The 24472-nt window shown below is 35.6% G+C and overlaps 1 protein-coding gene across 1 annotated transcript in view; it reads right to left on the reverse strand.

Moving 5' to 3' along the window:
• inaD (inactivation no afterpotential D) overlaps positions 1–24472 on the reverse strand; it is a 649339-nt gene that overhangs the window by 36279 nt on the left and 588588 nt on the right. Inside the window, exon 13 of the mRNA XM_035090055.1 lies at positions 6348–6503. Within this exon, the coding sequence (XP_034945946.1) occupies positions 6348–6503 (156 nt within the window). The remainder of the gene's footprint in view (positions 1–6347; positions 6504–24472) is intronic.

A 24472-nucleotide genomic window follows, 5' to 3' on the forward strand; every position in this document is an offset into this window, starting at 1 on the left:
AATCGATGCCAAAAAAAAATACTCCCTTTTTTTCCAGATTTGTATCAAAATGAAGAAGATGAATTATGTATTCATTTATTTATTGATTACATGTATGATAATCATTGTAAAAATGATTTTTTACACCATGCACAACGGATAATTGCAATATTTTTACATCCTGGAATTTTACGATGAGGCTTACAGTTATCTCCAAATGCGAAATCGACTGGATTTTCGAATTCATCTGGTTTAATAAATGTGTTACTACTTTTAAACCATGAATAACGAGAAAGATTAATTTATCGCGGTGACAAGAGTTGATTATGAGTCAGTGATTGCGATTTAATAATATTATTTCTCAAGTGTAAATTTAAATCATCTCCTCGTAATAGAACACAGTCTAAGAAATGTCTTACAAAGTTTTTCGATATTCTAAACCCAAAAACTTCTAATAATTAACTTTTCGAGTAGCCCCTTTAGGAATAATCATTATCACAATTTCTCCACCCGGTGGTTTAGCAAACGGGACAGTTTCAGAACAATATTCAGTCCATGAATTAATCAATAGTAAACTTTTTTCCGAAATTTGAAAAAAATCCATCCTTGTTACAATACGAGAACGAAAAGCATGACCCTTCGAGACAAGTGGCGACATCCGTATCGTCAAGAGGAAACTCCAGAGTACTCATTACTCCATCTATGGGAGCGAACACTCCTAGCCTGTTTTAGGACAAGCAGAGGACCTGGAAATCGACCGTCGGTACAGAAGACTCCTGGATAACTATTCAAGGTCACGAGAAGAATATGACCATTAGCTGCAGTCAGGAAGGCGCTGCAAGAGCGAAGTAGAGGGGGAATTCCTACATGGAAGGGGGTCCCGCCAGGACGACGCCTCGAGCACACCGACCAGTCAATCAGTTGGTCAACGACAGTCAATCAGTTGATCTCAAATAGTCGTTAAGAGAGCATCACTCGCTCAAGAAGCTTCAGTCGTCGAGTACAGTCTAGTAGTGGGCTGCCGTCGTTGCCGTAAATGAATAAAAATGCTGCTCGTTAAGTAACATCTCGTCAAGTAAAGTCAGTCCGGGAGTCGGAAAACGGGGTCGATCTCGTGAACGTCCACGACGAATCGCTGTCCAGGAATCAAGGAAGCTGCTGAGGAGACTCTGGAACCTTCAGGGAGGCGCCGGGTAGCCAAGGAGTTGATCAGGACTTCCAACAGCGAGAGACACCAGACCTGCAGTCCCGACCAGGGTGAAGCAACAGCATCTCTGAGAGAAGAGGACACTCACTGGTGAGCTCACACTTAATACCTCCTCGTAATTCAAGGGCATTAGTGCGAGTCCGTGAGAAGACGCGGCAACAAAATTGTAACGCCTGTCCGATTCTTAACTAATGTAAATTGCTATTGTAAAAGTAATTACACCGGAGAAACAACAATTGTTAACTTCACCGTCCCGTACCCGGGTCATCAACTCGTTTTGTCTTAAACATTACTTACTTTAAACTAGCTTGTAAGGTACAATACAGCTCGCTTCAGGACGCGGGGGGGATAACCCTACGAATCATTGTTTGGAAACTATTCTTTTGTGATAAAAGTTATTCTAATTCAATATTCGCCTGGAGAAATAATCCCGGTCAATCCCTTGCGTACCCTTATTTGCATGCTTTACAGGAGTGGAGACATTCCAGGGGAGGTGATACTGTAACTACAAGGGCATCTGTCCCGAATAGTTAACTTGTATTTCGTCTCGTTGTCGTTCAGCACGTCGGTGCCCAAGAAGAACTCACCAAGGTCGTCGACTAAACTCCTTCGTATCCTTTACATTGTCGTAGCAGACCAGCGAAGATCTACATAGAAATAATTCCAGTAAGGTAAGTGAGAAATACGCAAACTCCTCTTGAAGCACCAACAGATAGTAAAACAACTCAAGGTCATACTAGAACGAGCCGGCTAGCATACTGTAGCAAGGAACTGGCAGTCTACACTTCCTTTATCAACTTCCTTTATTTCTGAGCTAAGTGCGTTGGACGCCCTCATTTTCCAAAAGTCTGAACCACTGAGCCTATTCGAAGCATTCCCATAGTCATTGAGTTTTCCCATAGATCCACGCGGAGAAGCATTCCCGCGCCTTTCCATAGCCCGAAACTCAAACATAACCTCACATACGCATCTTACAAAAAGTCCAACCCTCAATTGTGTCTCATCCTCCAACCAGATTTTCGAGTGTTCTTAAAGAAAATTAGTTTATAAAATTTCAGAATATATCATATAATATAATATTTGAATTGAATTTTTTACCTGAAGTAAGTTTTCCAGATTTCGATATTTCTACGTGTACATTATCTGGTCTAAAAAGTGACGTTCTACCCGTGGACCAAGTTTTCCAGTTGGTTCTTTTAACACAAGAAGAAGAGGAGTGAGAAGTTTTCCATCAGCTGATATCAATGGTTGTATAGTATAACTGTGAGTTGAAAAAACCGATTGAACTGTGCACTCTATTTTTTCTTCTCCTTCTAGAGCTAAAGTCCTTTTTGAATGAACATTCAATTGAAAATCACTTCAATCAGAGTTATGTATGTTGTCTAAACCATATGATTAAATTCTCAATTTTACATCGTTAGCGAACACTTCTGATGATTGTTCTAATATTTTACGGTCTTCGATCGTTTTTGATGATATGAATTTGTTAATTTTACAAAAAACAATACGATGAGCTCTTCTGAATGATAGTATCCACGTCAGAGATGCTTGAAAACAGAGCACATCAAATTGTAAATTTTTTTTTAGTTAATAATGCCCATTTTTTTGAATCTGAATTATGGACTATCATCTAGGCATCAATAGCAGTTTCGAAATTTTCCAACGTATATTTGCAAATTTAAGCTATTTTTTCTTTGTATGTTCCACCTTGGTTCAATTGATGTGCCCAGCGTTTTAGTTGTCGAGTAGACTTTACTTTTCTTAATTTTTGCTTAACATTATCGATACTTGAATTCTTTCTCTTACCACTTTGCCCAATACTCAATTGCTCGCAAGTTATAATCATAACTTGAGCTTTCTTTATCAGTAGTACTTGCTCTATCAGACACTTTTGGCTCATGGATGGCAGATGCATATTTTTCGTCTTCTATAATTTCTGGTTCCCAATTCTTATATGGTTCTTCAAAATGCAATGAATTCTTTGCGATCATTTCGATATCAGTATACCCATTCATTGCATTCAATAATATTTGTTCAAAGTGATTCTTCAATGGTATTATAGCATTATTTACAGGTGTCTCTATAATTTTAATAGTTTGAAATGTTGTTAAAAGTAACCAAAAAACATTAAGGGGGTTAATTTTTATTTTTAACTATTGAGTGTTACACAATCATAAGAATAAAAAATAATAATATTTCTATTTCAAGCACACGATTTCATACACATATAAAATGATGATAATGGCTATTAACCAAAATTAGAATGAATACAAGATGCAAAAATATTCATTTGCTACAGTATTAAAGATAAATGCGATGTGACGTCCGTCTGTTTTTATTTCTTTTGAAAAGTAATTAACAATTATTTCCTCACATTAAATTGTTTTTATAATCATTTCCTTATTAGTGAAATGTTCCTTGTGTTTAATTATTTGTAATATTTTTTAAATTGAAAAAATTTCCGTTAATATATACTAATTATTTTTTTAACGTTAAATTCGTAATATTATCAATAATTTATAATCATGATAATTGTTAATTAAAGAAATATTCTACAAAAATTACGAAATAAGCGATGAAACAATTAATGTTATCTTGAAAATTTTTACCAACAAGTAATAAATCATTTGTATCTAATATACGCAATAGAACTTAAAAATTTGTAGCAATGCAAATAAATTGATAATCAATGCCTTTAACACCTTTTCAAATCCCTCTAAGGAAACTGGACCGCTTCAACACATATTAGTAGAAACAATTAGGAAGGTAATTACGCTCGGTGACGAACGTGAATCATTGTGGTTCCTGTTTCAATTCAATTGACTATTGCGTTCCTTATCTCAAATTGTACATTCTGTGGATTACTTGCTGTTTATTCGAGGTATTATAATTTTATTAAAAAAAAATGTTATCTTGTTTCATTCAAATTTCTTTTTAATAGACGACTTTAAAAAAAAAGTCACTTTGAAATTAATTCAATAAATTAAATGTACGTCAAGACATAACAGTGAAAAAGTAATTTTACAATTTTTTGAATGATTAAAATATTTCTCATTCGTTAGAACTTCTAGTATTGAATAATCCGTAAATGACAATTACAGAAATAATTTTCCCCAAAAATAGTTTATCGGTGACTATGATAAAAATTATACCTATGTTTGCCCACATGACGGTAACAAAAAAAAACATTTTGACTAATCATAAAATACTCAGTCTCTAATTACGACGCATTTTATTCAGTAATCATTGTAACGATAAATAATTAACCAATAACAATCGAAAATTTTTAAATTGCGATTTTGTTTACTATCGTTCGTGTTATTTTAAAAATTGCAAAGACACGTATCTCGTAAATTTTTATACGCTTTCGATTGAAATTGGTCCTATCAAAAAATAATTTTTAGTTTTTGAGTTATAGATTTTTTGTTATTTTTAATAAAAAAAAAAAGTATATCCGCAAGTTTTAGAAATATGTAAATAAAGGTATTTTTCATCATTTTTTATGTTGTTTACAACGTATAAGGTCGTTTTGGAAAATTTCGATTAGAAATATGTGAAAATTTGAAATCACCTTTGTCGGGTGTCAGATTTGGGGGTGATTTTTACCTCTTCACACCGTTTTTCCACAGAAATAAAAAAAACGTGGTTCATCATTTTCGACGGAGATTATTATATAGAAGCCTCAGCTAAATCGGCGGTGATCTCCTCGCGAGGTTTCCTTGCTAGTTCCACTAAGTTTTAGACCTTTTACTTCCACTCATGAGTGTCGTAACAGTCGCCGGTTACAGTACATCCTCTGAGAGCCATACCACCTTTGTGCACTGGTAGATGGATCGTTGATGCTTTTCAGCTAAATTAAGGTTGGTGCGATGCTATATGAATGCGCCAATAAATGGTAAATATTTAATAATTTCTGTGACTTGAGGGGAATTATATCGTTACTATTATATAACAATGAAATGGTTATGTGAAAATCAGCGAATAATAGTTAAAACGTTACAGAAATCAAGACGTGTTTTATTAAATGCTGCACTTTGCAGCTATCCCCACACTCTGCAAAACTACTCCGGTGAATACGAATTCATTCCTACTGTACGGTAGGGAGGGTGTTCTGACTTCGAGTCGGGCCGGATGATAAAACTAAAAACTAGTGGACTGTAATAATAAGAAAAAAAGGTTGGATGCTAGAAGGTTTCGGAAAGTGATTCACAAACACCACATTGTATGGTTTTTTTTGATTTTATTAAACAATAACACTTAACTTAGAACAATCAAGAACAATCATCACTAATTGTTTGTGAGTTGACTGGAATTTTATGGTTTGTACAATTATGAATTGTCTGATATTTGATTGTCACCAAAAAGAAAACTCTCAATCCGTGAATAGCAACAGGCACACTATACACCTGAGTTGTTCGAGTGTGTGATGTATGTGTGGCTGTCCGTGAGACACTATGGCGTCGACGCCAGTTCAGCTTCGCACCCAAAGACACTACAACTGACTTTACTGGACCACTGGTACTGATGAGATTGATTCTGATGATTCACTTGTGTTCATGAGGGTTGTCTGAGTCTATTTGACCGTATTTGCAACTACAAAGGGTGAGCTAACTGCAAAAAACCGCGATTTGACTGCGACAAGTTATAAAGAGATGACCGCGTGATTTTCCTGGAGCTAACTGACGTCACAAGTGCTCGACCGAGTGCTTGTTGGCGTCAATAGGGCCGTAGAGTCGCCTTCTGGGCCATAAGGGATATACTTCCCGATGATTGGTCCAGTGAGTTGACTGACGCGCCGGTGGACAAGTCCGGCATTAAACAATTCTTAATATTTCCCGACTAACTGACTTGGGCCCCTCCAAGTCAGAACAGAGGGAAATTGGATCCGATAAAGAGGAAGCATTCTACCAAATTGAATTGACTTTCACCTTTAAAGAGAAAATTTTCAAATCAGTTAACCGGGACGTTTTCTAATACTCCCTTTCGATTTTACAAAAATCTGAAGATTTTTAGAAGGTGAGCTAGATATAGCGTTAAAATAAACTATAGAGTCAAAATTTTTTCGCTAATGTTTCCTGACTATTTGGTCGTAACAAATATGATAACACACTTCAGGTAATAAAATAATTCAACAATATAAAAATCGACACATGATACTTACACTCCCTGATGAGCTAAGGATTGATTGCGATACCTCCTCTGATTTTAACGTTTTGAAATTTTCTGATCCGTACTCTAAGATCTGATCTCCTGAAAACAAGGAGTTCGTTTGATCTGTTTTATCACTTAATATAACGTCGAGAATAAAAACTGCTCCCTAAAAAACAAGCAAACAAACAACATAAGATTAGACAAAAATTTTTTAGATCAGAAAGAGATTTCATATTCTTATATAACAAAGTTTATCGCTCCGCTTGTTGTCTGCACGAAGTTCTATTCCGTCTTGTTATCCCCATGAGTGGAAAGTTGTTGTACTTATAAGAATTACTTTTGTGTTTTTTTTTACATACATCTAGTAAAGAAATTTGTGTATGAACGGTGGCTCATACCTTCTAGTTGCTCCTAAACTCAACACACAAACGTCGCATATTTACTTTAATTAGATATTTATATTCTCTTCATATTTAAAATATACAACAAGTTAGATACGGTAATATAGTATGTATGACACTAACCACCGCATCAAACGACGCCGATAATGTGGCATACTATTTAAATACGATGGTTGAAAAGACTGGAAATAATTCGATTATTTATAAAATTAATGTAAACGGATTAGTCGCGCGGTGCTAACGACGAATTCATGTTTTTAAATGTAAAATTAAATAGAATCATACAAATTTTTCAGGCGTCTCCGTATCTTCTAAAAATTAACTTGTGGCAATTCCTGACAGTTAGTAAAAATATTAGAATAGGCAGATAGCCGAATTTGACAATCTTCGCATACTATTCAAACCAAAAAAGAATACCATTAACACTGCATTGAATACCCCAACGAATTTATATGTAACCATCAGTAAGGAAGAATAATAAGTACTTATCGCTTGAACCATGTATATCCTAGGCGAAAAAATACTTTTTTTTGAAAAAGAAAGAATAAAACATCGTCAATTTTATCTTCGATGATGTACGGACTTTTCCAGTTTGATTACAATTTAAAGACTTTACTGAAAGTTTTCGAAGCAATAAATTTACTAATTGATTTTTCGTCATAGCTATCATTTTAATTCTCTATAAACATTCTGACAATTTTCGGATTCCATACAAATAAAACTGTCCCGATTCCGAGCAAAAACTGATTGTTTAATTTCGAAAAGTGAAATCATATTATTACAATTATTGTAATAAATCGCTGTCATTATTGAAGGCATCTCCAAATTAACATACAAGTTGTAAAAAGTTCAGCCTAACTACGGCAGATTGTTATTTTTGTAGCTCTGTTAAAAATCGTCCCTTATTACTCCGAGGGTGCTAAGCACCCGGACCATCATATGCGCTCCATGCTTTTGGTAGCATGCATTGTCGTCTCTCAAACGTATATTCTTTTTAGTCAAGACTCATTATTGTAATTATTATCATTAATCGAAATTTCAACCTGTTGAGAAAATCTCAACTGTTGAATCAACCGTTCAAGGATAGGGATTATTGTGAAATATATATATATATATATAGGAAGATTGTCAATATTTTAGGAACATTCGAAAATATTATTCAAAATACCCAAAATGTCAGGTTTCTATAAAATTTTGATTCAGTTTATTGTAGTTTTTTAACATTGAAATCGTTTATTAATCAAATAGTACTAAACTTTTCTTCCGTTGTTTGGTAAAGTTTACATTATTCTTAAGTTGATTATCATGTTCTTTGGAATCTATCTGCTTGTTCTTCTTCGAAAATTGAATTTTTTCTTTAATTATTCGATCATCTATCATTTTTATTGAGTGTTGATCAATCTTTTTCTGGACTTCATTTGAAGTAGAAGAGCACGATATATTATCATTGCCGAAAATAGCTCAATTTCCTAAGATTTTTTGTTCCTCATCTTTTTTTCCTTTTCTTTGTATTTTCTCCCCGTTTTCATCAACTTTAATGTTTTCAAGACTCATTTTACCATCTATAATAAAATTTCTATATTAAAAGAGTTTACTGATATTAAAGAAAATTTTACGCAATAGTCGCAATTAATTTTTTTTTGGTTTTAATTGTTTTAGATTTGGAAAATTTACAAAATAAATGGATGTAATTGCTAAATATTCAAAATCTAAAATATATAAATTGTTAGAAAAATATAAACATAATGATAATGACAGTAGTGATGAAGACTCGTGCTCTGATATATATAATAGTAATGATCATAATAAAACTGATGGTGAATTTAATTTCAAAAGACGCAAAAGTAGTGTTTTTACTGTATCACACAATCAAGGTGAATCGAAAATTAGGAGATCTAAAAAGATATGTAGTTTGATAATATATTTATCCGTTGAATAATCACTTATCTTATTGAACTCTATTAAATATTTTTGTTTGATGAGAATTTGCAATTCAAAAATTAACGAATGATATAAATATAAACATCATCTTAATTATGATTCGAAGAAAAGTATATTTCGATCATTTGTCTTTGATAAGATGGTTATTATCAATTAAAAATAGAAAATATTTACTATAGATTATCTTATTCTATCCAATCTTAATAAGAATAAATATTTGATTAATTTTCACTAATAAAATGTTCTTGGCAGAATAATATTTAAACCAAAAATTTATTTTTCTAACACAGTTCCAGAGAAATTCCGCCGAAGTTCCTCTCAGTCTTGCCTCCGAAACATTGTGGAAATGGACTTTTGGTGGAGTTCCGGAACAACGAAATTTTTTTTACACGAGGTGTTATCAAGAATTACCGACAAAAAATCAATCAAGTAAGTCTTAATTTCACCGCAACGTGGAGCTAGAAATAAATTTCTCAGTCAACCAGTGTTTATTTTCATAACTAAAAATGTCGACAAAAACAGAAATATAAAAAAGAAATATATCAAAATCTCAGCTGACGAGGTTTAACAATAGCGTAACAGACAATATGACAGCATTAGTAACTCGTGTTATAAAATTACGATACTTGTAAAGTATTTGAGTAGAATTTAAATTACTCTACTCAAATGATCTCAGAGTATTTGTATTTGTATTTCAAGTACTTTATAAAATAAGAGTATTGGTATTTAAACACTTTTCAGAAGGTATTTTTTACGAGTCTGGAAATTAACGCTGCAGAAGGGAGCCAAGATCAGATGCGAGCAGAAAAAGAGATCGAAAATAAATCTAATGCAGAGATGAAAGCTCTCGAGAACTCTCATTATACAACTGCAGCAAAAATTCGAAAAATCATAGAAGTAGAATAAGAGCAAAAATCAGAAACCAGAGCACGAGCTGTACAAAATAATGGACAAGAGCATCGGAATGTACAAATATCAAATGTCAAGCTACCATTCGTTAAAGTTCCGGAATTTAAAAAAAAACACAATCAATGGCTGTTTTTTATGATTTCGTCAAGTCAATAATTCACAATCGTGCAGCTCAAGTAATTGCAGATATAGATACAACAGCAGAGAACTACGACGGTGCATAGGAGTTATTAACAAAAAATTATGATAACCCGAGACTTCTCATCAACACTCATATAAATCAGTTATTAGACTTGCCAGCAATAGAAAAAGACAAACTTCACACTATTAAAGAATTAATTATTCATTTTAGGTCACATTCAAAAGCTTTAAACACATTACTACAAGAAGAATATAAAGACGGAAGACCGGCGTCAGAAGAACTTTTTACATTTCTAAATGACAGGTGTTGTACTTTAAAAATAATAGATAAAAGGAAACTTGAAAAAATGACCATGAAGAATACATTGCAAAATTCATCTGACAATAAAGTTTTTCTAGTAGCATCATCGAAAGGTAATTGCATAATTTGTCAAGGAAATCATCCAATATTCAAATGATCAGAGCTCCTAAAGTTACCTGCGTCAGAGAAAATAAAAAAAAAATAAGTTGTGTTTGAATTGCTTGTCAAGTGGGCATCATGCAGCAGATTGTAAAGCATCATCGTGTAAGACTTTTCGAAAATAAACATAATACGATATTGCATTTTGATCGAAAAGAACAGTCGAAAAATCAGCAGACACCAGACCAGGGAGAATCATCTGAAACAGTCATGCACTACAGTCAAGAGTTAATATTGTTAAAAAACCGGCGAGTCAAATATTATTATCAACAGCACAGGTTTTAGTTAAAGACGTGAATGGCCAACAGTTCCAATCACATTGGGTTACAATAGCATTCGTAAAACACCTGCAGTTAAAGGAGAAAAAACAATATGAAACAATCATCGGAATAAATAATTCACAGGCAAACACTACTGAAGTCGTCAATCTCAAAATCAAATCGATTTATACGGATTTTGTTGAGGTTTAGACTTTATCGGTGACGACATCTTTGGGTGTCGTGAGGTGCATAAGGCTCACGACACTCGCTCTCCCTTCCGGTTTGTAGGATTGTTTCTTGAACGACATTACTCACTCTTTCGTAAAACTACTTGGTGTCACGACGCGTTCCTTTTGTATTCATAAAACATCCGTATTCTGGTTTACTTATATGAACATTATTTTAGTGATTATTAGAGTACTGTTTAGAGTGTTAAATAGATTTAGTTTTGGATAACCATTGTGTCTTCGATTGGCTCAATCAAGTCCTCCTCGACCTCCCATTCCAATAGATTTTCATGCTACAATTAAAAGATTAGTAATATCTACAATAACAGAAAGATTACCACAAATCAAGTTGGACATTAACTAGATGCAGCTGCAACCAGGCTTGAAATTAGCAGATCCTAAATTTTTCATTCCAGGGACCATTGATATTTTAATCAGTTCAGGGCTTATTTGGGCACTGATATTTCCAGAGTGTATTGGAAGGAAGTGTGTGTTAGAGGAGAGATAATTAATTCACATTCCACTTCGAACGTTTATGGAGTCGTTATTTATATTCAATTGCAGAATCAGGTTGAAAGATTTCGGAAGCAAGAAGAAATAGCTGAGAAAATGATTTTTATAAAAATAGAAATTGATTATGGGGATCAGTTCTTGAAATCGGTAAGCACAAATGAATCGGAAAAACACATTGTTGCATTACCTAAGAATCAGAGGTAGTGTTGGGTGAATCTGGTGAAACTAGTAAACAGGCCAGACAGTGCAACAACAAAATTACGTGTTGTCTTTGATACATCAGCCTTTGAAGACATTTAGAGGGTGTGAACACGTAATGACAGCAGATAGAGCAGCAATGTTTGGGCAATTCTTAGTATTACCGAAAGATCGAGATCGCCAAAAAATACTTTGGAGAGAAATAAAAGTTCACCTATGAAAACATTTTGTCTGAATTCGGTAACATACGGCACAGCACTAGCTCTTTATTTAGCGATCAAATGCTTAAGAAAGTTCGCAGCAGCAGAAGCTAAGTTAAACGATACAGCTTAGATATTGAAAAATGATTCTTATATGGATGAAGTTTGTAAAAAACTCTATAAAACTATTTGAATCCGCGCTGTCAACGGAGCGGGCAGCATCTCCCGGGCTGCCTACTACTCACCGCCACCTGAACTTCATGAAACCAAAACTCTGGCGTCATGACGCCATTCCCGACAATCAAGTAAACGCGAACGGCCGTTCCAATCATTCACTCTTAATTATACTTCAATTCGTTGTGTTCTAAATTAATTTAACCGTGTAACATAATCAATTTTATCATCAGTGAGGGTTCTAACATATGGCGGACTCGCTGAAGCACTCAACAGCAAGAAGATTCACACTCATCTCACACTCAACAACTGTTGCACAGTAAGCTCACGTGCAGCAGCTATAGAAATCAGTGTTGGTGGACATCGGTTGAGTAGGAAAAAACAACACTCGCTGCTCATCATCGACTTTTCTCAATAAAAACTGCATTGTGAGAGATTTAGAACCTCTCAACACATTACAAAGACGAAGTGTATACCAGAAAAGTGATTGTGATCTATCTGTTGTCGTGTAAAGTGTTTATCATAAATAAAGACTGAAATTTTGTTATTTACCAATTGCTATTAATTTATCGGCATCCTTTATCACCTCACTTCAATAAAAATAATCTCCTTTTAATTTTATCACTGGTCCTTCGCGCCGGATAAATAATAGCAAGTCAAAGTGTTTGTGATAAGCAGTAGTAACAAGGTCCAGTAACACTCATCGTTGTGTTGGTAGTGAAGTAACACTCAACTCGGACAAAACCTAAACAGTTTATGTAAGTTCACACGCGTGTTAGTAACACTCAGACAATAAAAATGTCAGATAAGTTAACCAAGTCTACAAAATCAGGCAAACAACGCCTTGACACCCAACAAGACCTGCTTGCGGCTCCGCTGACGACACTTTCCCTTCAGCCCGGTGACACAGCATCAGGAGGGCACCCCACCAACATTTCAAGTAGAGGAACTGACTCTCCAGGACACTTAACACATTCAACCAACCGAAATCGGACACTCAGGGCGTCAAGCGCGGTCCACCTCGACTACCACTCTATCAAGTAACTTAATGAACAAAGTCAACACGCAGATAGGCCGCTTGACACTCATAGACAATTTTTCGGATTTACTGAAGAGACTCGGAGCTGCCTCAACTTTAGAAGAGCTTCAGGAATTAGAGGAAAAAGTGAAAGTTACTCATAAAGAGTTCATAAAAGCTCGTGAATATCTCGAGGTTACATGGCCTACTGCCTTGAAAAACCGCTCATACTTCTCCAACTCAGTATACACTCAGCGGACAACAGGGGACGAAATTAAGTTGTGCAGGAAAAAAGAGCTTCGCTGAAACTGCTTCGGTCGCCACTACACTCACTCGTGTAAAAACATGTACTCGTTTAGGACTTGTGGTCAGCGACATCACTCGAGTCCTCATGACGAACTCATGAAGAAATCATTCAATCAACCATCATCATCTACAACCACTCAATAAGACTTTGGTACAGTTTTCAACAATCAACACAGTCCATCATTACTCAACGTCTCTTCAGACACATCTGCGAACACTCATTCGCCTGGAAAAAGACTTGCTAAAAACAGATTGACCAGTGAGATGACCTTAGTACATGGTGTTTCGGCACTAGGAAAGCTGAGGGTTCCATCTGGTCGTCCTGAAGTTCAAGTACGTCTACAAGTAATACAAAACTCAACGAAATGCATTGGAGTTCAAGCTCTACACTCATCAATGAATAGGCATCGACACATCCACTCCTCACTGTTAGCAACAGCACTCGTTCAGGTCATTACATTGACGGACACTCATCAGACCAGGATATTGATTGATCTTGCTTCTAAAATAACACTCATATCAGCCACTCTGGTTCACGAGCTGAAACTCAAACAACATCACTCCATGACATTGATAACAGGGATAGGGGCCAACGCTCAACAAAAATTAAAAGGCGTCGTCTACTGTACACTCAAATCCAACACTTCAGATGATGAAATTCACATACAGGTTCACATCTTTCCTACACTCACTCTCTCCCTGCCATCATGTCACACTCAACGCTTAGACTAGCCTCATGTCCAAGGGCTACAGCTTGCTGATCCTACATTTCTGACATCTCAGCCCGTTGACATCATTTTTGGAGTAGATTACTGTGGTCAGATAATCAAACCCAACATTATCAAACACTCTTCAGACTCTCTAATAGCTCAACTATCCATTTTCGGTTGGCTAATACTTGGCCAAATCCAGCATGAGTCAAACTAGATAGTCTCCAGCGATTATTAAGAAGGCTAGACAAAGATCAAGAACTCAAAACACTCTCCACTCAATTCATGCAAGAATATGAGCAACTAGGACTCATGGTGGAGGCTGCACAATATAATCAACATTAAATTTAATACTTTTCGCCTCATCATGGTGTCTTACGATCTACTAGCACCACTACCAAGATCAGAGTGGCATTTAATGATTCTAGCCCAACTACTACAGGAGTCTTACTCAATGACATCTTATTCACTGGAGAAAAAATACAGTGTAACATCACGGATGTGCTTTTCTGGATACGTCAACACAAATCTTTCCTAATTACTGACATTACAAAAATGTATCGTCAAATTATGGTACATTCAGACGACTGGCACCTCCAACAAATTCTCTGGGTCAATCACGAAGGAGAAATCACTTCATGTCAACTCACCACTGTCACCTACGGTACGAGATCTGCTCCATATCCTGCTGTACATGTACTGCCGAAACTAGTGAGCGACGAAGATCACCATTTTCCTCTAGCCTCTAAAGCAATAATAAAAGGCAGATACGTCGATGATATTTTTGGAGGAGCAGACACTCCTGAACAATTAATTCAAGTTGCTAACGAACTCATTGAATTATGCGAGACAGACGGTTTCCACTAAACTTCTCATTTCATCTGAAGTAGCTCATGTATTTGATCTACTGGGATTTGTTTTTTCCGCTACAGTACGTGCCAAGATGCTTCTGCTGGGACTTTGGCTGTTAAAGTTGAGCTGGGATGGACAAGTTCCTCAACCACTCGCTGCCAAATGTCAAAACATCAGAGATGACCTTACATCACTCAATCAAATCTCTCTTCCTAGATGGATAAATTCATACAGCCACATACAATGTGAACTCCATGGGTTCTCTGATGCTACTCAAGACGCAATGACTGCAGCCGTCTATTTAAAATCTCACTCGCCGTCTACAGGGCCCAAAATAATGCTTCTCTGTGTGAAGACAAAAATCGCACCACTCAAGAAACTCATGATCCCGAGGCTAGAAGTGACTGCTGCTCTCATGCTAGCTACACTCACTCACTACGTTCAAGCTACTTGACATGTGAACATACACTCGTCATATTTGTGGACGGACTCATCAACATGGATCAACACTCAGCCAGACAGATGGAAGGAATTTGTCCAGAATCGTGTATTACAAATTCATGATCTTGTGTATGATGCACAATGGCGCCATATTCCGGCAAGCACAATCCAGCTGACTGTGCCTCACGAGGCATCACTACCACCCAGTTACTCAACAACTTATGGTGGTCGGGACCCACCTGGCTAACAAAGTCTGAAGAAAACTGGCCAGAAAATCATCCACTCAACGAACAGGCCTTCTGCAGCTCCTCAGATGGGCGGCAAATGGGAATCGGTGGTTGAATCAATCAAATATCATCTCAATAGAGCAGTGAAAGACCACTTAATAACATTCGAAGAACTCACAACTCTACTCACTCAAATAGAAGCTCTACTCAACTCAAGACTACTCGAACCTCTAAAAAATGGTCCTGATGATCTTGAAGCTCTCACTCCTGGACACATATTAATTGGAGCTCCCTTGACCTCTTCACCAGAACCTACACTCACTGATATAAACTCTACAAGGTTGAATTGATGGCAGTTAATTCAACAAAGAACTCAACACTTCTGGGCAAGATGGTCAAGATCGTATCCTCAGAAACTCAAGACAATCACAGAATGGTTCAATGAACGGAATGACATTCAGGTGGGTACGCTGGTCCTTTTCTCTGATGAGCGGTTTCCACCATCGAAGTGGCTACTTGCTCGTGTAATCCAACTGCACCTTGGACCAGATGGACTAGCCAGAGCTGCAACCATCAAAACTGCAACAACCACACGTCCAACAGCAAAGCTAACACCCATACGCTATTCTCGACAATCAAGTAAACGCGAACGGCCGTTCCAATCATTCACTCTCAATTATACTTCAATTCGTTGTGTTCTAAATTAATTTAACCGTATAACATAATCGATTTTATCATCAGTGAGACTTCCAATAAAGTCGTAACGGGACATAAAACACTAGAAGTGCTATTCTATTACAAAAGAAATGATCTCAGTTCCTATAAAAAGATCAATTTCACTTAAGAAAGTGGCATGCTAATGATGTAAGAATTTTACAAAATCTACCAAGTAAAGGAGACGAAACAACCAGTTCCATAAAATTGAAAAAAGAAGGCGCTGCTAAAACCCTTGGCCTTCTCTGGGACAGCAAAGCAGATCGCTTGTATTTGAAAAATGCTTTCATAAGGATTTTTTAAATACAAATCACAGATAATTCTTAATAATTAAAAAAATGAAAGAATAAACAAAAAAAAACGAGAAATAATAGAGTATATCGCTTAAAAAAATAGAACATAGAAAAAATAATCAAATGAAATGGAATTCGGTGATTGTAATTGCGAAAAATTTGATACCCCAAAAACTTGGCATGGCTACTATGTTTTCTTCTACATTGGAGAGAATATTCTTGGTAAGGTAAAATTTAAGAGTAGAAAAAACTACTCATTAAATACCGAATAAATATTTATCAAAACCTCATTTTAGGCTGATAAATACATAGTATGTTTAAATCTATCGCTTTTAGAGTAAAAATCAAGGGTAAAAATTCAAAGTCTATGTTAACGTGAAGATGAAGGATGTCACATAACCTCACTTTCAATGGTTAATCTCACATTTATCATTCAAACTTTATTATTGTCGGGGTGAAATTGTACAATAATATTTCTAAGATTTCCTTTTTATTAACGGTATAAGTGACACAACGTAACCTCGTCTAAGACTGCGATGTTATTTTCATTTTTTTAAAATTCATTTAGATGATATTATTATTATTTTTTTTATAAACATTTTTGTTCTCTACATTTCCGGGGGCTTCGCTTCTCGAACCCCCAAGTAGGAACTCCGCCCCTGCACCCCCTGCACAGTTAAAACTATAAAAGTGATAATAGTAATTATACGATTTGTAAAATGGGAAAATTACCAATTTTTCTTCTTCTCAGTTTTTTCATTCAGCACAAAAAATGACCGACTTTTCTCAAAATCGAATCAGGTCTAAGTTACATAATTATAGTTTAGAAGCCGTAAATTTAAGCCCTATGCTATTGTACATTAATTATAAAATAAGAATGAAAATTTTTGGTTAAATATTCTTGCAGAGGATGATGAGGAGAGTATTTGTGCAAATTTTTATTGGTTTGAAACAATAATTACTATTGTTTATCGAGTGTCAAAGTTTAGCAAATTGCGTTTTTCCACCTTTCACCGCTTGCGTAGCGAGAACGGTAAGTGATATAAAACAAAAGTTAGCATCTTCTTTGTAGAAAATCGAACTACAGGAAAAACCATAAGAGCACTTGTCCATCGTGGACTGGTAAAAATGTACAGCGCTGCGAAAGCGCCCTGAAAATCGAGCTTCATTCTACACGTTTCAATGGTCAAGGGGTGGGGCCTTCTAGTGCGGAAGGTCATGTGAGTGATAACTGTTGTAACGTGTAAAATCAAGTAGATGAAAAACTGAAAAATACTTTAGATTGAGTGAAAATTGTTAAAAAAAGACGTACAATATTAAAGAATAACTTTGTTGCGAGAGGTAAACTATCTCAGGCAATTTATTTGCATTAAAAACAAACTTGTTAAAAATATATGAAGTAAAGAAAATTGTTAACAAAAGAATTGTTTGTAAAACCATTAAAAAACAAACTATAATTTTTCTGGATGCTTTATTTGAAAAAGCATCGTTCATTATTAAAAAATGAATTTTCTAATAGCCATAATTTTTATTGGAACCTTTTTTCTATAAACAATTAAGAATTAACATCCTACAAACGAATTTTTAATAAATCCAACATTCTGTTGATAATTGTTTATAAAAAACCTACAAATGGAAATAAAAAAAATTCCAAATAATTAAAAATTGTTATTACAATAATTCCCCACATCATAGTCTCAGATATCAAAAAAGTAAATCTATTGAATTACATTGCAAAAGATCCGGCAATAACACTAAGTTTTCGATCTTGGGAATTGTAGGTGTTCTGACTTGGTCGGGAGTATTTCATCCATATCCTGACATTTTTTTCCCCACCTTCTTATTAGACAACTCAAGGTCTCTCCTGAAAATTAGACTGCTCTAATTAATTCCTAGGCGTAGATATCCCTTCTCAAAGGATCTAGAAGCTTGGAGAACGCAGAGTTTTCGGGAATAATGGTCCGTTGTCTTCAGTATTCGTTGGTTACCGTGTAACCGTTTGTACGTAGCTCCTACTCGAATGACTCTTGCGCATCATCGGACGATGCCAACCCACAGACAACTCGTTGTAATCGTCAACTCGTGCCGAATATACCGTTTTTCTGTGATCATGAAATATCTTGAAGTATTATTATTATTGTTCTTGAAGTTATTAATTAATGAAGTCATTATTCTTCTTGAATTTTAATTCCCGCGTTTAAGTTCATAGCATGTTAATCACGAAAATTATTTTTTGTTTATTATAAATCACTGTGAATATCTCAAAACTGCATAATTATTATTACCGCTCTGCCATTATAGTAACTGTTACAAGAAAGTGCCCTGAAGTTTTATTACTTTTACTATATCTCTTACCGTTCGCGAGATATGAGCATTTGTGAATATAAAAATCTTTGATGATATATAAATAACCAAAGATTGATGTTATTTTTATGTATTTATCATGTTATTGAATAATTTATCATTAATTTCCATTTTACCATTATTTAGATCCTGATTATGATGTTCTCTTTATTTATTATTAATTCATCGATATTTATAAGGATATACTATTATTTGTCATTGTCAGTTGTTATGACTTGAAGGGGCCTAAGTCAGTTAGTCGAAAAAATATTCAAATTTGTCTCATGCCGGAATTGTCCATTGGCACTTCAGTCAACTCACTTGACTAATCGTCGTAAAGCATTTCCCTCATGGTCTAGCAGACAATTCTACGGTCCTAGTGACGCTAATAAGCATGCGGTCGAGCACTTATGGCGTCAGTTAGCTTTAGGCAAATCACGTGGTCGACTCTGTAAATTTCCTCGCAGGGAAATCGCATATTTGTGCAGAACACCCACATTTGTCAGTCGCAATTCAGTTCAGTTGTCTCAATAAAAGTCTCACGAGTAAACATGAACTATAATCAACAGTTTACACAGTGCCAGTGGTTCAGATCAATCAGTTTTAGAGTATTTTTCGGCGCGAAGCTGAGCTGGCGTCGACGCCATAGTGCCTTACGGACAGTCACACTTACATGCTGTGGTAGAACAGTTTGTTGTGATTCTATCATTTAGACAATTCCTTCAGTAGTTTTTATATACTGTTAATGGACACTCACATACATTTAGTGGTTAATTAGTGGTTACCTTCAAAAATTCATAGGCTACGTGATTTTTTGTTAATAAAAAACCGGAAAAACCAGATTTTTTCAGTGTTTGTGACGTCTGGAAATAATGAAATCAGTGGAATGGAATAATCTATGGATCATTGTACATGTTTATCAGATGATTAGTAAATGAAATCTATGGATGTGTTACTGTTCTGACTTCGAGTCTGGCCAGATGAGAAAACTTTTGAAAATAATGGACTGTAATAGTTTATGACACACAAACAGGAGGTTGGATGCTAGAAGGTTTCGGAAAGTGATTCACAAACACCAATTTGTCTAGGTTTTGATGTTTTATTCAACAATAACACTTAACATAACCAATAGAAATTAATAATCACTACATTTATGTGAGTTGACTGTACATTACTTGTTCATACCCGTATGAATTGTCTGATGGTTATTTTTTCACCCAAAAAAAGGTCTCACACAGTGAAGAGCAACAGGCACACTATACACCGGAGTTGTTCGAGTGTGTGATGTATGTGTAGCTGTCCGTGAGGCACTATGGCGTCGACGCCAGTTCAGCTTCGCGCCCAAAGACACTACAACTGACTGTACTGGACCACTGGCACTGAGGAGATTGATTATGATGATTCACTTATGTTGATGAGAGTTGTCTGAGTCTATTTGACCGTATTTTTGAACTGTAACAGGCGAGCTGACTGCAAAAACTGCGATTTAACTGCGACAAGTTATACAGAGATGACCGCGTGATTTGCCTGGAGCTAACTGACGCCACAAGTGCTCGACCGCGTGCTTGTTGGCGTCACTAGGGCCGTAGAGTTGCCTTCTGGGTCATGAGGGAAATACTTCCCGATTATTGGTCCAGTGAGTTGACTGACGCGCCGGTGGACAAGTCCGGCATTAACAATTTTTGAATATTTCCCGACTCACTGACTTGGGCCCCTCCAAGTCAGAACAGTTACTTTTTATAAGAAGCGTGACGTGCGTTGCAATTATGAGAGCGTCAACCGAGAACAAAAATCCCATTTCACATCATTTCATAAAAATTTAAAATTTATTACTCATTTATTGATAGGGATTATGGAATAAAAAATGGCAGAAGTATAGACAAATGCATCATTTTCGATTTAGAACCATAAAGAATATTAATTAAGCGTATCAAAATCAGTGGGCAATTATGAGAGCGTCAACCGCGAGCAGAAGGCTTCACTGACATCATTTTTTAAGTTGTAAAATTATAACTTCTTCATTCATGAAAATTAACAAATCAAAATTGGCAGAGTTGTATTTAAATACATAATCTTCTATTGGATACCATCAAAAATGTTTATGAACAGTAACACATTCAGTTTTAATATAAATTCTTATCCTCAGTCGTATCACTGTCTTCACTCTCACTGTCGGTGTCTGATTCACGGTTGATGATGAATTTGTCGATTGTTGCTGCCATCGCCGATTTACGCTCTCGGGCCTTATCTTCTTTTTTTTTCAGCGTGCTCAACACATTTTGGCCATAATGTTTCTGGCACATTCATCATGGCTTCCTCACAAAGTTTGTGCACGTCAGTGATTTTAAATGTTTTGTTTTTTTAGCCACGTAGTTTTTTACATATGCTCATACAAGTTCTATGGCATTGTATTCGCAATGTGCCACCGGTGACTACACAAATTCACTTCGCCGTTACAAAGTGATTGCGCAATTTGGTCCAACTTGTACATCCGTGGGAAAAATGTTGACGCGACAGTTCAAGCAGCTCATTTTTCGAGAGATCTCCAAAATTATCTGTCTCTTCGGGAGTGGCCACATTGCGTTTTTTGAGCCATTCTACGATGTCACCTTTTCGCCATGCTGTTGTTGGGTTACGATAATCCGGGTGAAGCATCGTGTGATAGGGGGCTTGATCGAGCACTATCACAGATTTTGGTGGAAGTTTTTCCAAAACTGATATGAACCACTCTCCGAAATGTTGTGCATTGATCTTATCGTGGTAGTCCGCTGATCCGGTTTTTCCAATGAAACATTTCTGGGCCCCAGGCACAAAACCGTCCACACTTCCAATATGAAGGATTATCACGCGTTTGCCGGATCCAGAGGGCATCACAAATCCTCCACGTTGGCCATCGATTTTTTGCACCCGCTCTCTTTAGATGTCAAAATTATTTTTTTAATATTGGACCCAAGGTTCTCAACCCATCCGTATTTCCGAGAATGATTGGCTCCACACCATGTTTCATCTGTGTAGAAAATTTTGTGATTATTTTCACGGAAAAATTTCATTTTCCGCAAAAATTTATCTCGCTGAGCTGAAATTCCCGAGCTTTCCATCCACATTGGTTTTTTTGACAGCTTTACGTAGCTGAAATTAAAATTTTTCATCCACTTTTTGAGCGTGGATAAAGTGAATTCCGGCAAATCTGGAACATCGTTTAAAAGAATTTCGTACCGTGCGGCTCCTTTTGGAAATTCTTTCCTTACGTAAAAATCGTGAATTTTATGACGCACTAATCCCTGCATAAATTCATTGAAAACAATTGGTGGTCTTCCAGTTTTCTTTTCAACGGTGACAGTACCGTTTCTTCGGAATTCACTACAAATTCGTGTGACACTGCGCTCAGAAATATTGAGACATTCTGCTGTTCGTTGAACAACCCTGGTGACATCAGATGGACCGTTCTCTTTTTCTCTGTCAAAATATAACCTCGCGTCTACAATGAACTGCTTTTCGCGAGTAGGAAAGTAGTGAACTTTCGGCTCTTTGCAGTGGATCTTATGATGTTTGATTACATCTTCATCGCTGTCTCGCACTGACTTGCTGCTTGATGATCGTTTCCGGTTTAAATCAATCTCACAGTTGTCATCACTACTGATCGACATAGCTGACATAAGTTCAACTGATTCATGATCACTTAAATTTTCACCAGTACATGCTTCACTACGAGATAAAACTTGGTCCAACACATCGCTATCATTCATTGGTCGCAGAATGTCAAAATGCCTGTCACGATGATTGTCACTGTGTTGGCCACTAAACAGCAAATAAAGGGTCATTTTTGCACCATCTATTTGGAATGGCACAAAGAAAAAAATTGTCTTCTGCCGTACGACGCACAATAATCACGTTAATTGCGAAAACGATTATAGCTGCACGACACCCAAGCATTGATGCAAAACACCCTTGAGATCCCATTTCACTTTTATAAGCACTCGCACTATTCATTGATGAGAAAAATGTAGCTTCTTCACAATATTGTTCCCGATTATCCGTGACATGAGAGACAATTTGCTGTCTTATTTTATAACAACTTCTCATTTCAAGAGAGACAGCAAGACATTTAAAAAAGCAGTCACCATTACCACTAGCATTAATAACATGAAAATCCACTCCGTTCCCATTCAATAAAGAAGCCATGTTTAACTATGAATCAAAATTCGATAAAAAAAAAAGGCAAAATGGACACTGACAGGTTGTTCAAACTAAAACAGCGACTGTAAGGAGTGACGGTAGGCTACAGACTGACAGAACAATAAGAAGTTGGCAAAAATTTAAGAAAAAAATCTAGGTAAAAAGTTACTATCCACAGCTCCAAATGTAAAAGACGACATTGGAAGTCAAGACCACCTCAAAGGGACAAACAATAGAAACATCCCAAAGGCCAATTGGAGTGGAGATAAGCTTGATGAAGAACAGACCGCTTCATACTAATGACAAGGAAAATTTTCCAAGGCTAAAGTTTTCACTATTGTGAATATAATATAATTATAATATAATTATTGTAATACGATTTCAAAAGTTCAAGAAATTATGTTATGTTTAAAAATGCTATTTTAAAAATAATTAAAAAAAAAACTCAGTCAATATTTATAATCTAAAGTCAATCTCAAAAACTTTTATTTTAAAAATTAATAAAAAAAAAGTTCACTTGTTTTTTATCATAAAATAAGTTTGTATTTGTAAACAATGTGGTTGTTAACAATACTAGAGATTTTCATTGGTATAAGTCTGCAAGTTTTTTTGCTATTAATTATTTTATTATTATGTATGACATCAGGAATGTCAGCTTCTTTTACTGCGGAAAAATATTTTGGTTATTCATTTCTTGCCCCTGAAATTTTTTTTTTAGTCCTACGCTTTTGAGCACATGTAAAAAAAATTGTGTGCTGCATGAGTAGCATTTGCTATGAAATTTAATCTGATCTTATGCACACACTTGAGAAGAAAAGGTTTATGACTGTCCGGTATTAATCCTAATCGACGTCATAAACACTTGCTATAAATTTTCAAATTGTTGTATTTTCGCAAATTCTCTTTTTTTAAACTTTGCATACATATCTTGTTATTCATTGTTTTATTATAAATAAAACAAATCTTGTGTCGTTTTTCTATCCTTATTTTTAGCTGAGATACGGCTAATCGCTTCTCTATTGATTATCTTAATTATTTATTATTATTTTTTTATTTTTTCTGGCTTATCTTTTCCCCATACGTCTAAAGTGTTTAGAAAAAAAATTGGCTCCTTCCTATCTTGACTCCTTCAATTGTTATTGACAATCAAAGTTGGATGTTTAAAAAACGTGCCCAAAAACCATCATTTTTTCTCTTTTAACTCTTATAACTTGTGGAATAAATTTTTTAGCGCTACGAAATTTGGACACGATGTGTAGAATTGTATTCCCCACAAGTCAAAATTTTTTTTTTTACACTATCTTTTTTTTTTGTCATACCTACGCCCTTTCATAGTTAGAGAACTATACTTTTGAACTCGATAGTAGTGCATTTATCGCAGTAGAATTGAAAAAGCGTATACATGTTTGTTTAAACATATTTAAAATATCAGTGCTCTGCAGTGGCCTGGGTGCGATCCGAAAGGTCCACACGACAAACTTGCCAGTGGAAAAAATGAAAAATCACCTCGAATAGAATTTGTTTCCATTCTTCATAACGAATAGAATTGTTAAAAACGAAATAAGTGTGTGTTTATCCATTCGATATGGTTAGTTACTTCATTTCAGTAAAAGAAAAAATTATGCGTTGGA

The sequence above is a fragment of the Chelonus insularis genome, unplaced genomic scaffold, assembly GCF_013357705.1.
Source record: "Chelonus insularis isolate UGA/USDA-ARS -01 unplaced genomic scaffold, ASM1335770v1 contig_72_pilon, whole genome shotgun sequence".
In the NCBI taxonomy this organism is placed as follows: Eukaryota; Metazoa; Arthropoda; class Insecta; order Hymenoptera; family Braconidae; genus Chelonus; species Chelonus insularis.